Below are 18,172 nucleotides of genomic sequence, written 5' to 3'. Positions count from 1 at the left end.
CTCTTCAAAGTAGACCACAAAGCCTCAGTAATATTGAGGTCTGATGATTGGTGGCCAGCGGAAATATGCAAGCTGTGCATATGGTGGTCCTATTGCCTCGGAGCACAATGTCACAATTGGGGAACTGGGAAGGTCATACATGGATTATGTACCATGGGATCGACCTGATCAGCCAAATTGGTAAGTCCTAGCAGTAATGTGACATTGCAGAGGAACCATGAGGCCCATCAAATGCCGCAGTATGCTTGCCCAAATTATCAATGAATCCCTGCCATGTTTGACATTCTCCATGTAAACTCGGTCAGAAGAACAGTGTGAAACAAGACTCAACACACTATGAGTAAATGACTTTCTTCCTTTTCCTGCTAGTCCATGTTTTATAGCTTTGGCATGATGGTTTCCTGTTACGGGCATTTGCATCACTGATGTGTGGTTTTGGAATTCTAGCCTGCCCTACAGTACCCAGCCCCTGGAGCTCTCTTCATGTTGTTTTAGTGCTGACAGGATTCACGAGTGTGACATTCAGTTCTGCAGTGACCTTTGCAGCTCTCATCCTGTTACTTTTGTCACAATCTTCTTCTATGCTCACAACACTGTCACTCAACACACACTTTCTTCTGTGTTGTGACTTAACAGATAATTTTTATGCTTTCCCAGTGTGCGGTATAAATCTTCGATGCAGTGTCTTCTGAAATATCAAACACTTCAGCAACGTTGATGGAAGTGCTCGCTATAAGAGCACCAACAATTTGCCAGTGTTCAAATCCACTTAGCTCTGACATATTGTACTTAGGACTACACAGAACACTTCTGATCATGATTAACATTTGCAACATATTGAGGACTTTGCTTTGGTGCCATTCTTTGTCAAATACGATGACACCACCTACAGGCTTGGCTATTATCTGCATTTATGTTCAAGTGTGCATTTCTTATAGTGTTTCCTATTCTTTTCCAGCCTCTGTAATCACAGATTGATTTTAATTTGTTGTTTACATTTATTTATTTCATGATAGCAAAGTGGAATTAATCCAACCAAATCAAGAAAAAAGGCATGGATGGCCTGCAAAAACACTTTATGTTCAATTATGATGTATTAGTTTGTATACTGATAAAACTGCTTAGGTGGTAAAACAGCACTTTTTTCATTAACGAGTCTTCCATCTCTTCCAGTTCAAGAATCCTCTCATTTTGCTGCTATTGGCTTCAGCGGGAGTTAGTGTGTGTATGAAGCAGTTCGATGATGCTGTCAGCATAACAGTGGTATGTAATATGTTGCCAAATGTTAGGTGCATTTTTGGTTCAAACATTCTAATGTGTACCTGTAGCAGTTTTATAATTGAGCTTACTCTATATTTTAGGCCATTCTCATCGTTGTCACGGTTGCATTTGTGCAAGAGTATCGCTCTGAGAAATCTCTAGAAGAACTAACAAAACTTGTTCCTCCATCATGCCATTGGTAAGTTCTCTCTGTTCATTTTCCAGTTAAAACTGTAATTTGTTTCAATGGAAATTTAAATTTTTAATTTTAAATGGTTGCATTTCCTTCCAGTCTCCGAGAAGGCCAACTGGAGACATTTTTGGCAAGAAATCTTGTACCTGGTGATATTGTTCATCTGAATGTTGGAGACAGAGTGCCAGCAGACATAAGACTCTTTGAGGTAAGTCTGTTTCTGTACCCATAAAACTGGTTGTCACACAGATTAAATCAACACTAAAAGTGAGATACAGAAATTTTCGGGAAATTAATTATGAAACCTGTATGGTAATAGGAAAGCTAAAGCCAAAGACAATGAAATTTATGTTCCATTTGTTCTATCTGGTTATCCTTCAAAACCCATTAGCAGAAATACATGCATTTTGTCCCTGTTGCAAATTCTGATAGTATGATATGGAGGAGAATACTGTCATTACTCATCTCTCATCAGTTCTTTGATTTTTGACCATCATTTCCTTCTCAAAATAACATTTTAAATGACACAGAACTTTTGTTGTATCCTGAAACTACCCCACTGCAGTAATTGCCTTCTGGAGTCCATGTGTACAGAATGGTAAATCAGTGATATTGTTATTGTCAAGAACAGCACTGTGATTTCCTGCACAACCAGTGGGATATGTTTCAGGAAATTTTCATGCTAACACAGGTGATTGTTTTCCTGACAAGTTTTTTCAGTAGTCAGTTAATTGCATCTTCTCCAATTCTGTGGTCTGTTGACTGGCAGAGAGGGTTATTTATTGTTAATTGATGGAAGTCTCTCATCTTCCTGAATTGCTGCAGCTGCAGTACTGCACAAGTTGTCGGGTTGTTTCATTCCTCACTGGTGCTAAAATCTTCTGTTCTTCACAGTTTTTCTATTTATGTTGTGACGTATCAGTGGTGGCACAGGCAGAAGTGTCTTTTGCTTGTGTGATCTGATTTTGTACAGATAAATATTGTCTACAGCCGGCCAAGTAATGAATAAAACTGCTCAAACAACAAACTCTTAATTTAAATGTTGTTGTGGCTGTGTTTAAAGGATTAAGTTAGTTCTACCTGGTATACAAATCTGGGACCCTTAGTGGCCTTGGTTCTAAGGAGGTGAATTCAAATTTCGTCATCTTTCAGAGTTTTCCATTTGCATAATGAGCAAAGGGAGAATGATTACCTAAATGCATCTGTACATGATGTAATTAATGTATTCTTGCCTTCATAGCTCTTAGAGGCATATTACATATGGTGCTGTAGCATATCCGTAGATTCTTCATTGAATACTGCTTCTTGAAACTTTTTGAGGCTTCTTTACTAGAATAGTTTGTCTATCTTAGTGTCAGCCAATTCAGGTTCTTCAACATTTCAGAGACATTTTACAGTGAGTAAAACCTGTGACTTTTCTTGCTGCAACTATTTGTATTTGTTGATTCATACTAAATTCAAACTGACAAGTAATCTTTGTAATTTTGTATAATCCTGCAAGCAAATTAGGGCAAGACTGAAATTCTCATCCTAGCACAGAGACAGTGAAGTAATTGGATAAATAAAAAAAATTTACACACCAAGTGGCGGCAGTATACACATAAAAGGAGGTTATAGTGAGGCAAGCTTTCAGAGCCAGTGGCTCCTTCAGGCAGAAGGGTTGAATGGGAAAGAAGAGGAGTGAAGGAAAAGGACCGGAGGGATCTAGGAAAAGGGGTAGATTTCGGAAAAGTCACCCAGAACTGCGGGTCAGGGGAGACTTACCGGGCAGGAGGAGAAGAAAAGTGTGATTGTTGGGGATTGCACCAGATGAGATTTGAAAACCTGAGTTAGGCAGTGTTCAGTATTGCTTTTCAATTTAGTGTGATTGGTAGGATTGGTGGTGAAAAAGTGTTTCCACATAAGGATCAAGAGAAGGAGAGCAGGTCTTTAAAAAGCCCAATGTGACTGAATTTGTAAGTGGGACAGATGTTAAGTCCTTTGGAAAAGACTGATAGGTCTGTGGGACTGAGGCTTTTGAAGGACAGGTTCATGACTGTTTTGTGAGTCTGTCTAAGTTTTGGAATCTGTGGTAGTGGGAGAGAGTTTCCGAGGGTGTAGTAAATGTAGTAGGTCTGTGATGCAAAATTTGGCAGCTATGTAGGGGATGTGAGGGAGGTTTGATGGAGGGGTGTATGGTGGTAGTCCATTTGAGTATGAGGTGAATAGATTGGAGAGTTTTTTGAGGTGGTTGTGTGCATGCTGCTGTAGTTTCTGGACGGCAAAAGTTTGTCTGGCAGATAGGCTGTAGGAATTTGCTATTGCAGAGCAAGAGAATTTTATGAATGGAGAGGAGGGATTGCAAGGAGGTTTGGGACTCAGTTATGTGGTTTTGCAGAACTGGGTTTATGAGAGCAGTAGATTGACTGAATTTGACCAGGGTTCTCAGCTAGAGATGGGTAATTTGATGGTCAGGTCATTTGGGGATTCCATAAGCTAGGCTACAATGCAGGAACAGTATGTAGGATTCTGGTTAGGGTTAGGGAAACTTTTCTGAACTGTCACAAATGGAAGATTAAAAAACGCATGAAAATAGGTGAGAAAAATCACAAAAAGGACGAACAGATTAAGTATAGTGAAAAAAGGTGAAACACATGGGAGTAGTGCCTATAGTTACATATGAAAATGAACGAAAATTCATGTGAAAACAAAATGAAATCAAAGAGAAGGTAATAGTGGGGCACATTTCAGTGGGTTGATATGTGTGAAGAGAGGGAACTGCAGGTATAATTGGATTGTATGAGGTCAGTGTTAGAATCATGGAGGAGAGAGAGGAGGAGGAGGGGGGGGGGTTAGGTTCGGGGTTCAACAAAATGAGTGTCAGTGGCACATGAAAGGACAGAAAACACACAAAAATATGTGGGGGTGAAGGATAGTAGTGTGATCAGTCTGAAGGTCTAGGGATATAGGAATAATTATATCTGTGGAAAGAATATGCAACATGAGATAATTGCACCGACAATCCTTACAGTTACGTAGCCGTGTGTTGTGTGTGGATGAGACCATTAGTACAAGGTGGCTCAGAAACCAGAGCATGTGCAGTTCAGGAAGTGACAAAGTCCTTTTGTCAATTAGTCAGACAAACAGTATCAGCAGCATGTAAGCTATTGCATACAGATGGATATGAAGTTTTATTGTCCGTGCTTAGGATTTGTTGGAAGTGAATGCATGTAAAACACATTTCAGTTAGATTGTCTAGTACAGTTGGTGCGCTGCAGCTTGGAGAAATTGCAAATGTTCACAATTAGACTGATAAAAATAAACTACTCTCAAGAAGAAGCTTACATCAGATACATGATTATTAATATGGTGTTATTTGCACATTACAATAACACATTTAAGCTCTTAACAAGGTGGATTTTATCTATAATGTTGCATATGGCAAATTAATATGCTCTGCATGGATGCATGTAAACTAGTAATGAGTGAATGAGTGACACATCAGTGACATTTCGCTACAGCACAGTCATTCAGTGCTTGTGTGTACACTGTAGGTATTGAACGTTTACAGGAAATTCTGCCTCAGAACTGTGCCAAAGTACAGGTAGAAATAAATACTCTTGATACTTTTATCTCGGTTGTTTCAGCTCTCTCACATCTCCTTTCCACAATATCAATTTCCAGACATGTCACACAGTATTTCCACATTGCTTCATGCTCAGTGCTTCATATTTGTGGTGCCACACAACCAAATAAGTGTCAAAACCATACTGCAACACAATTCATATATGATTTTTTTTAACATTGCGATTTTCAGGCAATCGATCTGGCTATAGATGAGAGCAGTTTTACTGGAGAAACAGAACCTTCAAACAAGATTACTGCTCCCATTCTAAAAAGCAATGGTCATTCATCCATGAAAAACATTGCATTCATGGGGACACTCGTAAGATGTGGAAATGGAAAGGTAAGCACTAAAATTGTATTTGTTTCTATGTGTACCTAAAGTATGTGTTTTGCCTTTATATTTGTCTAATATCTCTTTAGTTAAGAATAATTCAACTGAAAGTTGCTGAAAAAATTCTGAAGTTCCTTAACCACTACTAATTCAACTTTTATTTACATAGTGTGTCAGGTCTGTGCTTTAAATTGAAACTAGAAGCTGAGTGAATATTTGAGTTTTAATTATGTTTGATAGACTTGCCTCATAATGTACTTTTAATTTTACTTGTAGGGGATTGTAGTAAATACAGGTGAAAAATCTGAATTTGGAGAAGTATTTAAAATGATGCAAGCTGAAGAAGCACCTAAAACACCTTTGCAGAAAAGCATGGATATCTTAGGAGCACAATTGTCATTCTATTCATTCTGCATCATTGGATTCATAATGATTCTTGGCTGGTTTCAAGGCCGGCCTATTCTTGATATGTTCACCATTGGTGTCAGGTACAAAAAATTAATACCAGCCATATCTATTGTAGTCTTTCAGTTTAATAGTTTACTGTTCTTATAAGAATAATGTATATCTTGCTAAGTGATCAGCCTTAGAATGAGTTGTACTGTAAGATCAATCATAGGTCATTCACAAAGCACAACGCTGTGCATGCGTGCAAATTGTTTTAATGGTAAAATTTGTACTCAAGGGACAGTAGTCAAAGCACTATTATTTCCTTATGTATTTCATTTATGTGACATAAAGTCTGACTAACACCAACCTATCCGAACTCCGGAGATGGGAACTTGCTCTTCAGTATATCCTCTCTTCCCGTTATCCACCAGGCCTCAATCTCCGCTAATTTCAAGTTGCCGCCACTCATACCTCACCTGTCATTCAACATCTTTGCCTCTGCACTTCTGCCTCGACTGACATCTCTGCCCAAACTCTTTGTCTTTAAATATGTCTGCTTGTGTCTGTATATGTGTGGATGGATATGTATGTGTGTGCGAGTGTATACCCGTCCTTTCCCCCCCCCCCCCCTAAGGTAAGTCTTTCCGCTCCCGGATTGGAATGACTCCTTGCCCTCTCCCTTAAAACCCACATCCTTTCGTCTTTCCCTCTCCTTCCCTCTTTCCTGATGAGGCAACAGTTTGTTGCGAAAGCTTGAATTCTGTGTGTATGTTTGTGTTTGTTTGTGTGTCTGTCGACCTGCCAGCACTTTCATTTGGTAAGTCACGTCATCTTTGTTTTTAGGTATGTTAAATAATTTAGTTAGATGTGAATGTGTTGAGGTGAACTTCTTTAGCCAGAAATTTGCTATTTTATCTTTTCCAGGGGCTTTCGAATTGTGAGTAGAATTAATTGCTTGGGTGACTTCATGTTGCAAAATTATCACTTCAGGCATTTGTGGTATCATCTTGTATGTGTCTGTTTCTGCTTGTATCCACCGTGCATGCCTGTTATGTTGTACCGGGTTTGACCATATGTTGCTCCAGAAGTGTTCCATGTCTGTTATGTTTGGTGGATTGTCTATTTTAATGTGTGTGTTATCTATTGTCTGGTAAAATTTCTTTTGGTTTGTGTTGAATGTTTGGTTTTGTTTCCTTCTATTTTCACTTTTTTTGTATCTTCTAAGTCGTTTGGCCAATGCTTGTAATTTCTGCTTCTTTTCATCTAATTGCTCTATCGCTTCTTGTTGTGAGATTTTACCTAACCTTTTTCGTTTTTTTTTCTTCTGACATTTCATTTCTTATAAATTGTGTTAGCTGTCTGATGTCTTTTCTCAGTTTTTCTATTCTGATCTGCAGCCTGTGTTGCCATTCTGGTTCTGTGGGTTCCTTCTGTGTGTTGGTTGGCTCTGATCTCTGCCTAGTGTGTATATTTAGTGTAGTGAGTGCTCCTATATAAACCAGTAGTTGTAACTCTTCCGTGTTTGTGTTTTCATTTATTTTGTTGTGTATGGTTGTGTTGATAGTTTTTATTGTTGTTTCGACTTGTGGGTTATTTGGCGGTCTATGCAAGAATGGTCTAATGTCTGTATTTGTGTCTTTGTACTCTGTATATGTCAGCTGAAATTTTTCTTCTATATCTAACATGTGTGTCACTTCATGTTCTATTTGTGCTTGTTCTGGTGGCTGTCTTAAGATTTCGTTTTCCTCTGATTGTTTAATTGATGCGTGTTTTTCTTTGTTTGTTTGCTCTGGGATGTTTGAGTCCATTACTGTATTTTCTTCTTCTTCTTCTTCTGATTGCACATTATTTTGTTCCAGTATTTGTTGTACTTGTTGTTTGACGTTTTCTAATTCTGACTGGGGTATCCTGTTATTTTTGATTATTACACGGATCTGATCAGCTAGTCGTTGTTCTGTGAAAAATTTTAATTCTGGGTATCTGGTAATAAATGTTGTGTATACTTGTGATCTGTATCCAGTTGTGTTGGTTCCTAGGTTTGTTGCTTGGTAATAACAGAACATGAGGTTCGATTAACTTCATCTGACCATCTCATCCTCTGTCTTTGTTTTCCTTCTAGGGTGGTTGCAGGAAGCATATCCTGCAAAACACCTCTACTTGGATTTAAATCATTTTCCAGTTGGCTAACAGTGTCGTTACCATTGTGGGCGGGCATAGGGTTCAAGCGTCGTCCCCGACCATGACGGCGCTTGTCCGAGGCTCCTTTAGTTCTGTCCTGAACCAACTAATCACACTAAAAGGGGGGTTAGCCCTATTGGTGGTTTGTTCTTTTCGTCGCCTTTTACGACTGGCAGAACATACCGGAGGCCTATTCTTTTCCCGCGCCTCCACGGGGTACAGGTGGGTTGATATTAGCACAGGATCTGAGTGAACTACACCCCACCATCTTTTCATCTCAAAGCAAATTTTTCTCTCTTTCCTGAAGAAGGAATGTATTGTTCCTAAAGCAAGGAGACTACTGTTTTGAGTGTTACAGTACTGGGACCTGCACCCCCTAAAGTTAAGTACTCTGCAGCATTTTTGTCTTAGTAATTTTTACAGTTTCCTGAATTTAATTTGTCTTTTTCAGCAATATCCAAACACTTTACATTTATTCTGAGGAGAAATTCACACATGTCAATTGCTGTTTGTGTTATGCATGAAGGAACACCAGTTATTTTTCACATACTTAGTTTCTTAATAACAAAAAACGGAGATGACATGATACTCTGCATGATTTCATACTCTTTTGTCCTCTTTGATGGAAGTATGAAAAAATGGCTGCGTGTGCATTGTATATGAATCTGAAATGTGTCAGTTGACTCAACACCATCCATTTGGAAAGATAACAAAATTTCAACTCTGAAGCTTGAAGAGAGAGGGTGGGACGGGGTAAGGGAGAGAGGGAAGGGGGTGATTAAGAAAAACTCACATGATAAGTTTCACTCTCTTTCACCTTCTGCCTTTTCTAATCCAGAGATGGTGTGACTTTTGCTTCTCACTGTAAATCTTACCTGTTCTACTGGTCCTTAGCTTCCTATCCTCCTAACAAAAGAATTATTTTTTAATGTTGTAAGCTAGAGTTTCAACTACTCCTTTGCCGGCCGAAGTGGCCGTGCGGTTAAAGGCGCTGCAGTCTGGAACCGCACGACCGCTACGGTCGCAGGTTCGAATCCTGCCTCGGGCATGGATGTTTGTGATGTCCTTAGGTTAGTTAGGTTTAACTAGTTCTAAGTTCTAGGGGACTAATGACCTCAGCAGTTGAGTCCCATAGTGCTCAGAGCCATTTCAACTACTCCTTTAATTAATATTTCCATATATTACACAACAATGCTACAGTTCGGACATGTTTCGGCAGCTATACACTTAGATGTGCCATTTCTGTCTCATTTATTGTTGTTGTTCACGTTTGAATTTTGTTCTAAATCCATGTATTGCAACATTTGTAAGTTATTTTGTTTCTCATGGGTCTACAGCTTAGCCGTTGCTGCTATACCAGAAGGCCTCCCCATTGTCGTGACTGTGACACTGGCCTTGGGAGTAATGCGCATGGCAAAAAGAAATGCAATAGTCAAGAAGTTGCCTACAGTTGAAACCTTAGGTATGTAATTCCATTTGTTCTTATAAATATTTCTTATCATCACTTAGTTTTCTTATACATTTTTGGTGCAAAACAATAATCTGTGATTTGAAAATGCAAAAGTGTCAGCTGGGGACAAGTAAGGCTAGTACCAATTTACTTTTTTTCTTTCTTTCTTTCTTTCTTTTTTTTTTTATTTTTTTTTTTTATTGTGAGTTTCCTTCACTTTTTCTCCCACAAACCCTCAGTTGGCAGAAATGGGAAAGCGTTGGACAAGTAAGAGGGTCACTCCAAAACTAATGCCTTCTATTTTTGTGTGCTGATTGTGGCTGTCTGAGCCAAGGTATCTTTGTATAGTACTATTTTTTTTTATCTTCCCACTAATGGTGTTGTAGTCCTGCAACAGATAGCAGCAGGAGAGTAGTCCAAAAGGGCACCTTACATTGTGGTGCTTACTAGACAGAGCTGTGTTATTGTTATTACTAGACAGAGATGTGTTATTGTTAATCCATCGAAGGCCACCAAAGTTGTACAGAGATTATACAGCAAACATGTATGATGTGGGATGGTGGTTACTGCATTTTAACTGTGGTAAATAGGATATGCATAACAAATTGTACTGTAGTCGATCTTCCTCAGCTGCCATACCTCGTAATAAACAACTTCTCAATCAACTTTTTCACCATGATCGAGAGATTATGCCCAAAAATTGTGTGCATAACTGAATGTCGGCTATAATTCCTTAGACAAGATGTGGGTCTGACAAAGCTTGCACGAGATCAAAAAATTTATCAGTTTGAAATATGTTGGGCCGTGCTGGACCAATATGATGATCAAGGTGACAATTTTATGAACATCCTCAGCACCAGAGATCACCACTATGAGCTGGAAGCCAGTATGCAGCCCATGTAGTGGTGACATGTCTATTCTGCAACAAAAAAGAAAATCAGGAGGCAGCCATTTGCATGTAATGTAATATTCACAGTCTTCTGGGATCAGCAGGGTGGACTACATTTTTTTAACATCTTGGAGCATTAATCAGTTTCCAATTCAGAACACAGCAAAATGACACTAACTAGCCAAGAGCCTAAATTTCCAGAATCTGGCTGGAGAAGAAGACATCCTACCAAAGATCTTTCCCAGCCCTCCTAAAGTGGTGTTCCACCACCCACCCAGCCATGACAACATCCTAGTCCATCCCTGTGCCACTCCCAATCCCAAACCCATGTGAGACCTGCCCAATCCATCCATCCAGCACCTCCTATCTCAGACCTGTCACAGGGTTATCCTACTTCAGCAGAGGCTGGGCTACCTGCAAAAGCAGCCGTGTCATAGACTAGCTCTGCTGCAGTTATTGCACAGCTTTTTATATTGGTACAATTACCAAAGAGTTGTCCACCAGGATGAATGGCCATTGTGAAATTGTGACACAACATGCAGCTGAACATGGTATGCTTGATTTCAATGGCTGCTTCACAACTGTGGCCATCTTGATCTCCTCCACCACTAGCTTTTTTGAAATATGCAAATGACAGTTATCCTTACAACACATTATCTGCTCCTGAAGTTATCCTGGCCTTAACCGACAGTAACGTACCATTCTCACACCCTCTACCCAGCAGGTTCTACCCCCTCTGTCCTGTCACCTGGTCCCTAATTACATCCCGCCACATTCATAGTGTGCCACCCTTTGCTAATGCACCTGCTTATCTTCCCCCTTCCCTGCTCCTCTCCTTCCCTGCTCCTCTCCTTCCCTGCTCCTCTCCTTCCCTGCTCCTCTCCTTCCCTGCTCCTCTCCTTCCCTGCTCCTCTCCTTCCCTGCTCCTCTCCTTCCCTGCTCCTCTCCTTCCCTGCTCCTCTCCTTCCCTGCTCCTCTCCTTCCCTGCTCCTCTCCTTCCCTGCTCCTCTCCTTCCCTGCTCCTCTCCTTCCCTGCTCCTCTCCTTCCCTGCTCCTCTCCTTCCCTGCTCCTCTCCTTCCCTGCTCCTCTCCTTCCCTGCTCCTCTCCTTCCCTGCTCCTCTCCTTCCCTGCTCCTCTCCTTCCCTGCTCCTCCCCTTCCCTGCTCCTCCCCTTCCCTGCTCCTCCCCTTCCCTGCTCCTCCCCTTCCCTGCTCACTGCTATCCACCCCCCTCCTGACGGACGCACAGCCAACTGATGCTCCACCTGGTGACAGTCTTGTCATACCACCATCTTATCCTTGCATGCTCTGCCAGACAGCACTCTTCTCTCCCCTGCCTGTATCTTGCTGTTTTTTCCCCTTCCTTGCACCCTGCAGACTGCTACTTTTGTAGCACATGACAGCTGCATTCCAGTCCGAGCTGCCAGATACGGCGGACATGTGTGCATGAGGTGTCCTTGCTTGTGTGTATGTATGTCTGTGTGTTCTTTTCTGAAGGACCCTTTGGCCGAAAGTTAAATATGTAACACTCTTTTCGTTGTGTCTGTCTGCAACTCTTTACGGTGAGTAGCAATCTATCCTTTTACTTTTACATCTAATTTATATTCAGAATCATGCTAGCATTCACATAAAGTAAAACTCACACATTAAACAACAGAGCAACACACTGTAAATTATAATAATACTTTCTAAGCATAGAGTGAAATTCGTGTAAGTTCTTTGGTTAGTTGGTTAGTATGCATTGTCAGTAACTTTTAACAAAGCTTGTACGTCTTGTTTAGTAGTGACAGTTTGTATTAAGTATGTGAATGTTAAGTAGTTACAACTGATACAGTTAATTTATCTGAGTCTGAACACAGCAACAGACTCACCCAAGTTATCAAAAGCTACATGAAACCTTTTTGTCCTTTTTGTGTCACTACACGCAGCACGCATTAAAAGTTTACGTAAACAAGTTGTGCTTCACAATGAAATTGTGGTCTGGGTAGTTTGCTGTATTAGTGTATATCTGGATCAGTTGATAGGTATAATATTGTTTGTTGGATTGCAAGCAGGAACTAGCACTCAGTATTGTTAACTGTCAAAAGTACTCTAATAAAGCTAATGATCATTCAAAAGCAAAATTACATTTCAGCGCATCAGAATTTACTGCAAGGTACGCAGAGTATTGAACTGAAGTGACCACATAAAGTTCTGAACTGTCTTTCAATCCACATTGTCAGTGTCAAACTATAAACATTCATTGCACTTTATAACCAACTTGTTCTGTACTGAGAGCTGCTACAGTGTGAAGTGTGCAGCCCCCATCTGACAGTCCATTGCAGGCAGATACTTCTTCACTGTTTTTGTGATATCTGAAACAGTTCATGCAATTGCTTCCCACTGGTCCAGCACACCATTGTTGTAAAGACGTGTGTGTGTGTGTGTGTGTGTGTGTGTGTGTGTGTGTGTGTGTGCGCGCGCGCGCGCGTGTGCAGCTTGTCCTCTTACTAATGAATCTCCACAACAAATCATAACAAAATGTTTGCCCCCTTCCTATACTTAGTCTCCAATCAGACCTCCTTGATTGCTTATTTTCAAATTTCCTATTGCCCTAGGGGATGCTATCTTTGCAGATACACTCTTGTTTATATTAGTTATAACAACAGTTATTCTGCATACTCATTGAAAAGGGGGTCGTTGAAGAAAGTTCTGGGAATCATACAACGTAGGCTTTCACAACTGGTGTTTACTTCAGTTAAAACTTCCAGAATGAGAAGCCACAGTTGATCTATAAAGCTATTATCTGGCATTTTGTTTCCAACTATGGGAAACATCATCAGAGGTAAAACAATGATTACATGGAGGACTAGAGGAAGCCCTGCATTTATAGAGCTGCTTAGAGAGCAGTCTGTTATCACATATTGCTGACTGGGTGATTATCTCTGGCTGACATCAGGAAAGAAGCAGGTGTTAAGTTAGATAACATATGGATGTTGACTTTTTGCCAACAGAATGACAGCCAATTGCTTTCAATTGAGAATTTTGTCAGTTGTGAACAGAGGCTGGAAATTGAGTGGCTATGCACTTCTGTGCATGATGAAAAGATCGGACATCTAAAATTCTCTGGTCACTTAACTACATGTTCTCATGAGTCACTGACTACTCACTTTTGCTGCATATCCAGATAACAATATTGTCAAATTACCAGTGCAAAATTTTACCATGTTTTGGTATATTGTCATTGGTGTCTTTGTATAATATTAGATATTTTTTTCAGTATTAAGTTTTTCAGACAATGTGTTTTCAGACCTGACTACTTTCTTTTCCAGGTTGTGTAAATGTTATATGTTCAGATAAGACTGGCACTATCACCAAGAATGAAATGACTGTTACTGTCATTGTAACTTCAGATGGGTATTTGGCTGAGGTGAGTAAAGGTGCTTGTTAATACATTTGATATGCACATACTGTTTAAGGACACAAAGTCGAAACAAATGATTACCTCTTGTATAAACAATTATGTATTTCTGGGAAATAAAATAGTAAAATAGGAACACGTCAAAGGGCCATCCGTCAACAAAGAACTTTTGCCCATGTAAGTGACACAGAATTAAAGTTTCAGAGTAAAACACCTACATTAATGCTGAAAACGTGAATGTTGTGATGCTAGTCAGATGCTGGCATTTGTGTATGAGGGAGGGTACATGGTGTACCACTGTCACTTCCTCCCATTTCTGTTCTAATCGCAGATTGTATGTGGGAAGAATAACTGTTGCTGTGTATCCATGTGAGCTGCAGTTTCACAGATATGTGTAGGAGGAAGTAATGTATTCATTGACACTTCTAGGAATTCCTAAAGAAAACCACAGAGTGATGCAGAAGACATCTCTTGTAAAGTGTGCTGCTGTGTAACAAAGGAGGTGGATTCTTCCCCCCTGTTATGTTTTGTGGCCCACAAAATTTTGTTTCTTCATTTATTTTAGCAAATATCTCCAAGATATCATTTATATGACAAAGCGCACAGTACCAGAAATCTTGAATATTAACACAGCACTTAGCCAACTTGACTTTGTTATCAAGTATGTTCATTCAGTCAATTAGAAGCCATTGCTATAATTCATTTACCTAAAAGCTGTGCTGATTGCAAGATACCAGTAATATAAAACTTTATCATTATTGTTCACATGTTAACTTGTACCCAGTTACTAACTTCTGGATAGAGAAGAGGAAAAACACACACAACAATTACAGTATTTATAGAGCTAATGCTGGAAATATGTTAGCAACTTCTGCACTCATTTAGTTTCAGAATAATTAGCATTTATAGTTAAAACATTGTTACTGAAATAGAATACCACATTTTGGCAAATAAGAGAGCACACAGTAGCAGTTACTGTTGTATCTAAAAGTTCACATACAGAAGAATCTTTCCCCACTATTTAGTTAATTGGGCATATAGATACTTAATTGTAATTTGTAAAAATACAATATCAACAATAGCTGAATCTATTGCTTATTATTGCGATACTATAAAAGATAGACTGCTGGAAGCCATTTCAATCAATCTGTGGAAGTGTATAATGTGAGCAAGATCTGTGTCCAAAATTATCACACAGTGTACTGTAGGCGAATTAGCATAAATTACAATTCGTACAATGTGCCAAGTTTTATCTAAATTTTGCATCTGCAAGGTATTTCTATAGTTTAGTGACTATGTTAAAGGATTGATTGTTAACTTGCAATTAATCTCTAGAACTGTGTTAATCTTTAATAACGCGTGTTGCAAACTGTGACAGTAGTATTGAACTGTGAAGTGTATTATTTTCGAAGTACGCTTACTGTGAACGTCGTTTTTATTTTGAAATGATTATATACTTGGAAGGACTGTATAATTAGAGAATGTATTAGTGATTTATTTGTTGTACATTAATTATTGTAAATCTGCATTCATGTTAGGTTACTGCATTCATGTTAGGTTACTGCATTCAGACCATCGTCATCATTATAGGACGTCAATCGAGTGTAGTGTGTGGGTTACCCATTATCTGTGCATAAAGAATACTAAATGAGACTCGATCTGGCGATAAACAGTAGGTTATTTAATATAAAATCACAATTAAAGTGCTTTGGACCGTGAACCTGATATGAACAACATTATTTGAAATAACCTACTTTCACCAGTTGCTTTTCAGCCAGATCTGACAGAGGTGCAGCAACCAGAGCCATATTGGCACAAATAAACAGGGTAATGTTAAAAGTGGAATTAGATGAGCATCTTGCAGATCATTTTGTACTTACTAAATGAATCTGCGATGCAATGTACTGCTCTTATTTCCACAACTGGAGGTGGACAGCTACCACCCCATTAGCCTCACCAACATTCTGTGCAAGTTGCTCACACGCATGGTGAGCTGGAGGTTTGGTTGGCTCTGTCCCAGGATGGGTTCCATAAGGGCCACTGTGCCACCGATAATCTGGTCTGCCTTGAGTCTACCTTCCGCACAGCATTTGCCCGCCATCAGTATCTGGTTGCTGTCTTTTTCGACATGCGGAAGGCATACGATACAACATGGCGGCATCACATCCTCACCATGTTTCATGGGTGGGGTCTTTGGGGCCTGCTGCCGATTTTTATTCAGAATTTTGTGTCGCTTCGTTCTTTCTGCGCGCAAGTTGGTCCCTCCCATAGTCCCTCCAGAGTCCAGGAGAATGGGGTCCCGCAAGGCTCTGTCTTGAGTGTCTGCTTCTTTTTAGTTGCTATCAATGGGCTAGTTGCTGCTGTTGTAATGTCCATGTAGGCTTCTTTGTATGATGATGACTTTTGCTTGTACTATAGCTCCACTGGCATGGAGGTTGCTGAACGGCAGCTGCAGGGCACTATCTGCAAGGTGCAGTCTTGGACCATATCGTGCGGCTTCCAGTTTTTGGCTGCCAAGACTTGCGTCATACGTTTCTACCAGCACTGCTCTGTTCACCCTGACCCACAGTGTTATCTTGACGGCGAACCTCTTGCTGTGGTGGAGATGCATCGGTTTTTGGGATTGCTTTTTGATGCCCAGTTGACTTGGCTCCCGCTTCTTAACACTCTACATTGCTTCAGTCACACCAGCTGGGGTGCTGATCAGTATACCCTTCTCTGACTGTATCAGGTGTTATTCAGTCCCGTCTTGATTATGGGAGCCTGGCTTATGGTTCGCCATCGCCATCCGTGTAGTGGTTGCTTGACCTAATACTTGACTGCGGGATTTGACTCACAACTGGAGCTTTCCGCACAAGCCCTGTAAACAGCATACTTGTTGGAGGCTGGTGTCCCTCCATTGCGGATCCGTTGCCAATGACTACTGGCTGCTTATGTTGCACATGTTTGTAGCTTGCCCGGGCATCCAAATTACAGTCTCCCGTTCCCCAACTCGATCGTCCATCTTCCAGAATGTCGACTCAGTCAGGATGTAAGATCATGGTTCGCGTCCAGCCTCTTCTCTCTGGTCTTGAGTTTTTCCCTCTCCCACCTCCCTCTGGGCCCATATATGTATACCCCCATGGTGTTGCCCCACCCATGCCTTCGGCTGGATTTGGCACAGCCCGAAGGACCGAGTCCCTCCTGTGGCCCTCTGCCGCAGCTTTCTTTCCAGCCTTGCTGTGTTACTGATGGTTCAATGGTTGCTGGTTGCTGGTCATGTCGGTTACGCTCTTACTCTAGGGGATCATTATGAACAACACTCATTGCCGGCTGGTCGCCATCTCTCGCGCCCTAGAGTATATCTGCTCCTGCTCAGGTGAGTCGTTCATTATCTGTAGTGGCTCCCTGAACGGTTTATGAGCTATTGACCAGTGTTTCTCTCGCTCTCGTCTGGTGATGTCTAACCAGAAGTCCATCCATACTCTTGCCTGTTGCAGTCACTCCGTGATTTTTGTGTGGACCCTGGGTCATGTCGGCATCCCGGGTAATGAACGTGTTGACAGGCTATCAGCGAACCGGCCTTGGAAATTGGCCTTTCGGAATGTGATCTCCAGGCATTATTGCGGCAGAAAGTCCTTGGTACTTGGGGTGATGAATGGCGCACCCTGCCTTCACCCAACAAACTTCGGGTTATCAAGGAAACTACAGGTGTGTGGCGCTCCTCCACGTGAGTGTCTCACAAGGACTCATTTGTTCTCTTTGGACTACATATTGGCCATACCTGGCTGACACAAGGTCATTTATTGCGCAGCGAGGACCTGCCTCTATGTCACTGTGGATCAGCATTGACAGTTGTCCACATCTTGTTGGCCTGTCCGCTTTTAACTGCACTCAGACAGACATTAGTTTTAAGTTTTATTCGCACAGGGGGCTTTTATTGCTCGATCTGAGGGTTTGTGTCTTTTTTTTGTGTTGAGTCTGGCCTTTGGCCTACGGTTTAGGTTGGGGTTTTTAGTGTGTCTCTTGGTGGTTGGCTTTTCCTTTTTTGTTTCCCTGGTCGGCCAACAACTGTAACACTGTGTGTTTTTACTTCCTTTTCTATGGTCTTTGTCTATGTCTTTCTTGTTCTGCGTCATCCTTTGTCATCTTCGTTGCTTGTTTTTCTTCCTTGTGGACGTTTCATGGTCGTGGAATAAGGAACTGATGGCCTTCGTAGTCTGGTCCCTTCAACCCCCACAAACCAATCAACCACCTTATTTCCATCTTCCCTGTGTCCTCTATCAATACTAGGATACCTGCTTCATATGTGGACTGCCCTTTCTCCACATTCTTCCAATGAATCTGTTTGGCATTTGAATTTATCACAGTTTTGTGTGACTATGCCCAACCCCCTCCAGGTATCACTTGCCTTGCCACTATGAAGACAAGATTAAAGCATGTACAAAGGCATTTAAGTAGGCATTGTTCCCATGTTCTTTATGTGAATCAAATGGG

At 40.8% G+C, this 18,172-nt stretch overlaps 1 protein-coding gene across 2 annotated transcripts in view; it reads left to right on the top strand.

The window, feature by feature from the left end:
* The window catches only part of LOC126253309 (calcium-transporting ATPase type 2C member 1), a 75,025-nt gene that overhangs the window by 11,569 nt on the left and 45,284 nt on the right, over positions 1 to 18,172 (top strand). For both annotated transcript variants that reach the window (XM_049954541.1, XM_049954540.1), the window contains exons 3-9: positions 1,174 to 1,263; positions 1,362 to 1,459; positions 1,553 to 1,661; positions 5,250 to 5,399; positions 5,667 to 5,878; positions 9,296 to 9,420; positions 13,608 to 13,705. In XM_049954541.1, the coding sequence (XP_049810498.1) occupies positions 1,174 to 1,263; positions 1,362 to 1,459; positions 1,553 to 1,661; positions 5,250 to 5,399; positions 5,667 to 5,878; positions 9,296 to 9,420; positions 13,608 to 13,705 (882 nt within the window). The remainder of the gene's footprint in view (positions 1 to 1,173; positions 1,264 to 1,361; positions 1,460 to 1,552; positions 1,662 to 5,249; positions 5,400 to 5,666; positions 5,879 to 9,295; positions 9,421 to 13,607; positions 13,706 to 18,172) is intronic.

This window comes from Schistocerca nitens, chromosome 4, assembly GCF_023898315.1.
Source record: "Schistocerca nitens isolate TAMUIC-IGC-003100 chromosome 4, iqSchNite1.1, whole genome shotgun sequence".
Taxonomy (NCBI): Eukaryota; Metazoa; Arthropoda; class Insecta; order Orthoptera; family Acrididae; genus Schistocerca; species Schistocerca nitens.
The sequence above is the reverse complement of the archived record's forward strand: the minus strand, read 5'-3'. Positions and strand labels throughout refer to the sequence as shown.